This window comes from Priapulus caudatus, unplaced genomic scaffold (genome assembly GCF_000485595.1).
Source record: "Priapulus caudatus unplaced genomic scaffold, Priapulus_caudatus-5.0.1 Scaffold574, whole genome shotgun sequence".
NCBI lineage: Eukaryota > Metazoa > Priapulida > Priapulimorpha > Priapulimorphida > Priapulidae > Priapulus > Priapulus caudatus.
This window is the reverse complement of record NW_014577635.1, coordinates 162,704-172,324: the sequence shown is the minus strand read 5'-3', so window position 1 is coordinate 172,324 and position 9,621 is coordinate 162,704. Positions and strand designations below refer to the sequence as shown.

At 46.9% G+C, this 9,621-nt stretch overlaps 1 protein-coding gene across 1 annotated transcript in view; it reads right to left on the bottom strand.

Moving 5' to 3' along the window:
- Window positions 1–997: 997 nt before the first annotated feature.
- LOC106811786 (dyslexia-associated protein KIAA0319-like protein) overlaps window positions 998–9,621 on the bottom strand; it is an 11,246-nt gene continuing 2,622 nt past the window's right edge. The window contains exons 3-14 of the mRNA XM_014815505.1: window positions 9,032–9,189; window positions 8,654–8,777; window positions 8,123–8,246; window positions 7,704–7,852; window positions 7,036–7,187; window positions 5,999–6,208; window positions 5,621–5,718; window positions 5,005–5,183; window positions 4,618–4,740; window positions 4,168–4,258; window positions 3,057–3,154; window positions 998–2,779 (exon numbers count right to left, since the gene is read on the bottom strand). Of these exons, the coding sequence (XP_014670991.1) occupies window positions 2,640–2,779; window positions 3,057–3,154; window positions 4,168–4,258; window positions 4,618–4,740; window positions 5,005–5,183; window positions 5,621–5,718; window positions 5,999–6,208; window positions 7,036–7,187; window positions 7,704–7,852; window positions 8,123–8,246; window positions 8,654–8,777; window positions 9,032–9,189 (1,646 nt within the window). The 3' untranslated portion in view covers window positions 998–2,639. The remainder of the gene's footprint in view (window positions 2,780–3,056; window positions 3,155–4,167; window positions 4,259–4,617; window positions 4,741–5,004; window positions 5,184–5,620; window positions 5,719–5,998; window positions 6,209–7,035; window positions 7,188–7,703; window positions 7,853–8,122; window positions 8,247–8,653; window positions 8,778–9,031; window positions 9,190–9,621) is intronic.

The window sequence follows — 9,621 nt, the reverse complement described above, 5'->3', positions numbered from 1 at the left end:
CATGCACGCGCGCACCCACACTAGCACGCACAAATACCACCGTCATGCACGCACGCACCCACACTAGCACGCACAAATACCACCGTCATGCACGCACCCACCCACACTAGCACGCACAAATACCACCGTCATGCACGCACGCACCCACACTAGCACGCACAAATACCACCGTCACGCACGTACGCACGCACGTACGCACGCACGTACTAGCGTCACGCGGCAATCGTTTCCTAACGACAACTTAGAAGCGACAAGTTGATTGTAGCGCGATGCCTCGATGATAATATTCTATTCCTCTGTGGCCGCTCTCGTCCGAAACTTAATTGCTCTCCCGGGTGAAGGTCTCCGCACGCGTACGGACCGACACGAAGAACGCGGGCAGTATAGCGAGCGACGACGGAACGACCGTATCTATAATCAGTCAGATGAAATAAGAGCGAGCCACATCTGGTCAAAGCGCAATAAGATCAGGCGGCGCGTTATCATATATGATGTGATGTCGCCGCCGACGACGACGACGACGACGATGATGATGATGACGATGCCGCCGTGGGTAGCTAGCATCCTGCCGACGCATTTGTCACGAAGTAAGCTGAATTCGACCCGCGGCCACAGCATGCAATCACATGAGTAGCCACAGCCGACAGCGACACTGTGGCTTCAACGACGCACAGAAACAATAGAAACGATGTTAAGACAGACTAATGCCATGTATAATATGTTATCCTCTATATATCCCTGTAGAGCTATTCTATCCGTCTCCCTATTTTAATACAGCCATCCCACCCGTCCCGCTATCACAACCCAGCAGGCACTGTGTGTATTACGCATGTTCGCATTAGAATTCTTACTATAAAGGAATATCAAATACGTATAAAATAAATAGGTATGTCAAGAGAAAAACTGCATCATGAAATCATAATCATTAAAGTTCGTGTTTGCTCTCACCGTTTCTCGAATTAAGCAAAAAATATTAAAAACGATGAAACGCAACAAATGCCATCGTAAACTTCCGATTATATTACAAACAAATGTTTAATATGCCTCCCTCACCTCGCATACACATCCCCTCTCACTGTGGCATTACTACACGAGCTATAGCATCTTACCGCTTCATATTTCATCATAACATAAACATAGTTTTAATTTAACCTCGCAAAACTATTCACTATATAACCGCATGCATACGTCTACCGTCAATAAGCACCCTTTCTGCACGCTCTAACCTTCCCTTATATTAGTGCCGATATTCGAAGCTGATAACCTGAAATTCGTAACACACTGAAGATGCGTTGTAAAGACTGCTTAGGAATGCCGGCGTAACAATCTAGACAACGGCTAAACCGTAGAAATGCATTGGACAGTTAGAAACGTAGGTGACCTATGACCTCGTACGGTCTCTCAAGCCAGCCAGTCAGCCAGCCAGTCAGCCATGCACGCAGCACCACCTGGTGATCTGTACGGCTGCCATTAGCACATACGTATACAGGATGTACGTAATGTTATAGTAGAGCAAAGTACAGTACATAGTGCACTATCTTTCTCGGGATAGCGATTTTTTGTCCGCAAGGTGTGGTGAGAGAGGGGCAGGGCAGGACAGCAGGGGGTTGGTCGGAGAAAGATGAGCCGCGTCGGCCTAAGGAAGGTGCGGCAGGAAAGATGCCGAGGTGTAGCACCACTGCATAACAAAAGATATATTGATGCAAGCACACAACTGCAGCCCGCGAACATAACAACATGCACTGCTCCATGAACAATGCTGGGCAGGACCATGCATGAACACAGACATAGTAAGGCAAACACACATTACAGCCGAGTCACTTTGATTCGTCTCATCACTTCCACGCGCATACACATTACCGACCATATTTCGTACTGAGAGGGAACAGTGCGATAGATAACTACTACAATTCTCATCGAGGCCGCACGTGATATAAGTCTATTGCCACACACATCGTAATTCTCCACACAAACCCAACACACACACACACACACACACACACACCTTGCTATATTGCATAAACACATACTGTAAACGAAAAAAAATGAATAGAACATTGACGGAAGATTCCGTGCTACTCTCCACAGTGCGCGCGTGTAACTCCGTGCGGAACTATATCACAGTTATAATCTGAATAGTGCAAAGCCAATTGTACCAACGAAAACCTCCTCACTGCTTCGTCCCTCTAAATAATTACGACCGGACAAACAACAGGAAGTATCACATTTGTATTTACAATGACGCGACCACCTCGATAAACCATAATGTCGGACGCCATGACGCATCAGGGACGAGTAACTGCTGCCGCTGACGCCACCAGCCGGGAGTCAGGCACTGAATCCTGGCATGCCATGACACTCTGGTGAAGGCGTCGCCAGAAATCCTTGAATTCACGACTGATTCGTGTCTCGCGACAGTAGCAGCACAAGTACAGAAGAACCCGTATGCACTCCGCACGCTGGTCGGTCGACTCCTCGCGTAGCCATGACGACGAACCACGGGCGCCACCGCGTCGGCCGGCAGGGGGCGCCACGACGACGAATCACAGGCGCTGTCACGTCAATTGGCAAGCGGCGCCACTTCAGTCAACAGAGGGCGCCACGTCGGCCGGCAGGGGGCGCCGCGTCATCAGGCATCGCTATATCTTCTTCTGTCGGCGACTGAAGCCGTTCACGTTGTGGATGCGGATTCCGTTCTTCGCGTTCTCGTACAGCGTTTCCTCGTCCGAGTCGGAATCCGTAAAGAGCGCCGGCTGCTGCTTCCGCGGAACCAGCTTGGCTGGAAAAAGGAACGAGCGGGGGCGCCACTGTCAACTCGAAACCGATCAACTATATTTCTACATCATGCAGTAATCGACGTCTTCATCAAAATCTGTCACTTTTTTGTTCTTCTAACTTAATAACTATATGTAACTATATGTAACTATATGTAACTATATGTAACTATATGTAACTATATGTAACTATATGTAACTATATGTAACTATATACTTTTCACTATATTTCAAACTTCTGATGCATGGGAAAAATATATCAGCAGTGAAGTTGACACTTACTCTTTGGTACTTTTCTCATGTCAGGAGCACTAAATTCCTCGTCACTCAGTAGTTTGTATTTGTGATGCTGCTTCTTGGTGTACTTCTTGCCTCTCAGTCTACAGAAGTGGTAACGACACATTAGCATACACACACATCTACTGCTATATACCTATTGCCACTCATTTCACAAACGAAGTTTTATCTCTCTCTTTTCTTTTCTTTTATAGATAATAATTTTATCTTTTTTCATTTCTATCTTCTGTATAGATATACAGTAAAATGTGTACACAAGTGAAATAAGTTTTCTTCTTTTTAATATTTTTACATATTAAGTTTTCCCCCCAACAGTTTGACTTAAGAAAATGTTCCATTCTAAACCCAACAATAAAGAAAGTAATCAACCAAGTACACGACGGGGCAGCAACGACAATTACAAACCTATCGAATAAACACAAAAAACATTGACGGAAAAAAGGCAAACATTTGATGATTTTATCCTACGTTCCCCTCACCTGCAGGCTCTGACTTTCCTGTGTTGATAGTGCAAAAAAAGACAAAGACTCTTTTGATTACATTCTACACCAGACTGACTGCCAACGTTATTCCACAACTAACAATAAGAAACTACTAAGACACTAAAAAGCAAAGTACTGAGACCACAGGTGATAAAGAACACTTCCTTTACAAACTTTCCTCCTGGAAAAGTGCACAGTTAGTGATCAACTATAGTTAACAGTGCTCCATCACAGATACAGATCTGCTTGCCCCAGAAAAGTAGAAATACATTAATTTGACCACTGTGTCACCCACAACCAACACACACAGCATTCGCTAAACATGCACCCAACATTCACTCTTCCGCCACCATATCGTACCCCGTGCAGATATCTCAGAAGGAAACAAGTTGGACAAAGTTGGACAAGGTTTTTCTAAAGGAATGTTAGTTCGTGTAATTGCCATCAGGATAAGTATGATATTTCCATATTGTACCCGTGCAAAATTCATTCTCCTGAGGGAAGCAGATTGGGTGAAGTTGGAAAAAGGAACGTTAGGTTTTGTAATGGAACATTAGTTAGTGCAGAATGCTTGACCGATCGCTGACCGATCGCTGACAGAGAGACTGACTCACCGTCTGACGCACCAGATACACGCCCACACAACACACGATGACGTGACGATCAGGATGAAAACAACAATGATGAAGTAGAGGATGCTCCAGTCTGAAACCAACAACATAGCCACAGATAAATATCCAAATATAAATATAAAATACATTACGCTTTATTGTGAATGCCAATTATAAATCAAAATACAAACAAAACATCATAATATTACTCCGAATCAAGTAGGTGGAGGAGGAGGAAGAGGAGGAGGAGGAGGTGGTTGATGAGGACGAGGAATTGGAGCAGGAGTAGGAGGTGGAGGAGGAGGAGCAGGAGGAGGAGGAGGAGGAGAAGAAGGAAGTTGAGAAGGAGAATGAGAAGGAGGAGGAAGTGAATGAGGAAGAGAAGGAGAAGGATATGGCAGCAGAGAGGTAGCAGTGGCCACGCCATCACTCCGACGCCTTGAGTCAACTCACCACAGTTACTCTCCTCGTTAAACAGGTACGCCTTGAAGAAGTTTTGCAACCAGAACGGGTCACACTTGCACAGCTTTGTCACCTGCTCACAGTGGCCGTGGTGCGAGCAGTTGTTCTGGCACACTGCCGGGAGAGAAGCCATCGTGTCGTTAGCGATTAAGAAAACCAAGCAATTCGCAAGGCAACCAATTTAACAAAAGCCATTAAAAACACGGACAAAATTCCGTACGAGCTGTAACGACGTCGCTGTACAACAAGCGAATGAGCGCGAGTAGTCAAGGTCAAAATAGATGGAAAAAAACTCCACCGTGATGGCGCTCGACAACAAGTGAACGGGTACGAAGAAGCGAAACAAGCGAACAAGCAAAGGGAGGGATAGGTACGCACCGAGAGTGTCGACGGAGTATACGGGGGTGCCGAGCACGCTGGCGTCCGCCTTCAGTCGCTTCAGCAGCTGCGCAGCGACCTCGGGACCAGGGAGCATCTCACGCTCAGGCTGGTGCTTGTTCTTGCCGTCCGCCACCGCTGCCGCCACCGGCCGCGTCACGTAGAACAGCACTATCATCCTACATGGAGAGAGAGAGAGGGGGGTGAGTGAGGGAGTGAGAGAGGGAGGGAGAGAGAGGAGGGTAGGAAGGGAGGGAGGGAGATAGGGAGAGAGAGGGTGTGTGTGTGAGAGAATGAGATAGGGAGAGAGTGAGAGATCAAACAGAAACCGACACTCAATGCACGTGATGGATTCATGGACGGGCGAAACAAATGGGTCCCACATGGTAGCGACATGTACCTGCGATTAATCAGAAAAATATTAGCACGAACACATGCAAACTCAAATGCATAGTACAGTTACTAGACTGTGCACATGTTCACGAGAGTAGTAAGTATCGTTTCTGCTCTGAACGAGTTTGCTGGAAGGAGTAATAAAAGATGATTTCATTGAGGTTAAACAAAGGTAAGTCACACATTCTCGCATCTTGTCCATGCTTCACACGTAACTGCGTACCTTCCTGAGTTCTGCTGCCGCTCAAGACCATCGATGTTAACAATGACGTCATCCTGCTGCGTGCGCAACAACAGCTGCAGCTGGCTGATCAGCTCGTTCTAGAAGACACATGAGATACATCAGCACATGAGATACATCAGCACATGAGATACATCAGCACATGAGATACATCAGCACATGTAAGCAACAAGAGATCTTCACAAGATGTTCGAGCAAATAACTCCAACACACCCACGCACGCGCAAGCGGACGCACGCACGTACACACACACCCACGCACGCGCAAGCGGACGCACGCACGTACACACAATGCACATCTGCACACACCCGTTACGCTCGAACGTTAGCATAAGAACTTCTGCGCATCTGCGTGTCTGACCTTCTGTGCTACGGTGTAGGTCATTGGATCGGCATCGATCTCCATCTGCACTAGCTCCACCTGGTGGCTGCTCGGATGAACTTCGACCGTGGTCACCGCCGTCGCCGACGCCCCCTGGCCATCCGTCACCTTCAACTGAAAGACGTAGTGGCCGGGGACGAAGCCCGTAACCATGGCGATCTTCTCCAGCTGCGTTCTGCCGAGAAATTCCTGATGGAATCGGGAAGATACCATATATAGTAGATGTTACGCCAGTTGTACGTTATTACGTTAAAAAAGCTGTAAGAAGAATCTTATAAGATTATCACATTTTTGGCAGACCAACGACGAATAACAGAACATAGAACTCTGTTCTCTTCTTCTTAACATCACCTTATACTACGAAGAACATATTTTAAGTCAGAAGTTAGCAGGGTTACCGATCAGTACTTAAGGCCAATATATATGATTTTGACAAATAATATACACGGAAATATAGGTACTGTTAAATTATATATATATATATAAATATATATATATATATTATATGTGTATAAATAAATATATATAACATCATAATCATACTGTACTACACTGTCACTATACTACACTAATACTATATATCATGATACATTAATTGTCGCCCTTAGTACCGGCACTCACTGACACCGCACTCTACGCCCACGCAGGCCCGTGTCCCTGCCTTGGTATAAAACAAGCTGACTAGTGAATAGTTACGGCCGGCAGCAGGCTTCGTGTCCTGCTTGGTACGACGTGACTAGTGAATAGTTACCCCGGCCAGCAGACTTGTGCCTGCTTGGTACACCGTGACTAGTGACATAGTTACCCCGCAGCAGGAGCTCGTGTCCTGTTGGTACACGACTAGTGAACTAGTTTACCCGGCAGCAGGATCGTGGTCCCTGCTTGGAACAGTGACTAGTGAATAGTTACCCCGCCGCCAGCAGGGCTCGTGTCCTGCTTGGTACAGTGACTAGTGAATAGTTACCCCGGCAGCAGGGCTCGTGTCCTGCTTGGTACAGTGACTAGTGAATAGTTACCCCGGCAGCAGGGCTCGTGTCCTGCTTCGTCCATTCATAGCTGATGATGCCCAGGTCGTCCGACGACTTGCTGCCGTTCAGCAGCAGCAGGTTGTCCGGCAGACGCATTGCCTGCGGGCGGCCAGCGTCCGCAGTCGGGGGACGATTCTCCACTGCAACGAGAGAATGCGACGCTAGGAGGTACAGCGCGTGGATCGAGGGCAAGCTCACGACAGCCAACGACAGTTCGCCACTCATCGACCCATCCGTCTGTATGAGATAATCATGATGGTTTCTAGATCAGTCGAGCTAGATCTGTTTGTACGTATTTTTCACACACACACCCCAAATTGTCAACTTTCTGGTACTTCATTAACAAACATTGTCATTCGAATGTCCTACAGCAACACAGCAACAGCTGCAGGGCACCAGTGCTACGTCTCTTCTGTAACCAGGCAGCCGAGCCAAAAAGTATGAAAATGATATTACACGCAGCACACAGATTTATGCTGTTTGTTATAAAAGTTGTGCTCAACTATTTAGCTTATTGCAAAAAGTCGACAAACCCATTCTTCTCTACTAGATAAAAGTGGAGACAACCCTCTGTAGATTAGAAAGAGGAACACTAAGGAACTCCCTCAAAGGAGATTCGCCGTGAGCGGCGGGAATGCGTGCGCGCGACCTCTGACCTTGCTTGACCTTGACGTGGACGGAGGCCGAGTCGCTCTTCTCCTGACTGTCCTTGACGGTCAGCTGAAACTCGTACTCTGCTATCGCGAGCTTCGTCACCTTCGTCTGTGCCTCGGCCGGACTCACGATGACCGCCCCCGCCGGACCTCTGCAAAACCACACGCAGATGTAAGTAATGTTGACGACGTGGAGGCGAGAAAGTTCCCCCGTGTCGCGATTAACCGACATTTGATTCTGCTGAATGATTTTGAAGTTCCGGTTTTAGAATTGAAAAACTCAAGTCTTAAATGAATAAAAGAAAACGCAAGTGAACGCAAGTAAATGAAATTAAACGCGAGTAACTGCAAATAAACGCCAGTAACGCAAGTAAACACGAGGAAACTCTCGTGTGAACGTCATCAGACGGGGCGTCGCCTACTTCAACTGTGTCCACTCGTACGTCGTCACACCTTCGCTGTTGCTACCGTCTAACATCACAGTATCGTTGGGAGCTGATATCTCCTTGTCGACCCCGGCGTCGGCCCGCGGCCCACCCTGAGCCTCTGCAACATCACGAGAACAGACGCTAGTTAAGACGTGTGGAGCTCTCCATCATAAATCATGTGTAGAAGAGAAGAAGAAGAAGAAGAAGAAGAAGAAGAAGAAGAAGAAGAAGAAGAAGAAGAAGAAGAAAAAGAAGAAGAAGAAGAAGAAGAAGAAGAAGAAAAAGAAAAAGAAAAAGAAAAAGAAGAAGAAGAAGAAGAAGAAGAAGAAGAAAAAGAAAAAGAAGAAGAGGAAGAAGAAAAAGAAGAAGAAGAAGAAGAAGAAGAAGAAGAAGAAGAAGAAGAAAAAGATGAAGAAGAAAAAAAAGAAAAAGAAGAAGAAGAAGAACAAGAAAAACAATAACAAAAACGAGAACAAGAAGAAGTACAAGAAGAAGAGTGAAATCTCATGAAGGAGGCTTACGTACCAGGCTGCACGAACACATGCACGTCTGCTTCGGATGACTGGCCCAGAGTGTCGGTCACCTTCAGTCGGAATGTGTAGTCACCAAGCTCGAGGTTAGTCAGATGCAGAAACGCCTTGTGCGAACCCTGAAAACACACACAAACGTCACCACAGCCCGAAAACAAGCGAATGACAGCTATACTGTCGCGTACCATTCAACGCCTTACATCTAGCTAGCTGGTAAAGCTAAACGCTCACATCCACATTTACTTCGCAATCCCAACATGTAGACAAGTAGAGAATGTCCTAAAAACAAATCTCAGATTGGTCGATTCCCACCCACGGCGCTCGCGATTTCACGACGCCGTGACCTCACGCGTGACCCCGCACGTGACCTCACCTGCATGTCGACGGCTCCCGTCGTGGACGTCTTCGACCACTCGTAGCTGGCGATGCCGTGATCGTCCGTGCTCGCGTTGCCCCACAGCGTGATCTCGCCGCTCGGTAGCTTCACGATCTTGTCTGGGCCGGCGTTTGCCGTCGGAGGGTAGTCCGTCTCTGCGATCCCCGCCATGGGAGAGGAAAAACGCGGATTAGTCGATGGATCAACACAAAAACATCGTGGAATTGCTACGCATGCATTATGTGTCTACATGACTAATTAAATGAGCGTGTGACCGGCAAGGTATTTAGTGCAACAAATCTTGGCATCGAACTAAATGTAGGGTAGAGAGAGACACCAGAAAAGACAAGAGAAAGGATAACAGAGGGGACAACAGGGACAACAGAGCGGGACAACAGAAAGGAGCACAGAAACGTCAACACAGAGGACCAACAGAAAGAACACCAGAAAGGACAAGAGAAAGGAATAACAGAAAGGAACAACAGAAAGGACAACAGAAAGGAATAACAGAAATGACAGCAGAAAGGAATAACAGAAAGGAATAACAGAAATGACAGCAGAAAGGAATAACAGAAAGGACGAGAGAA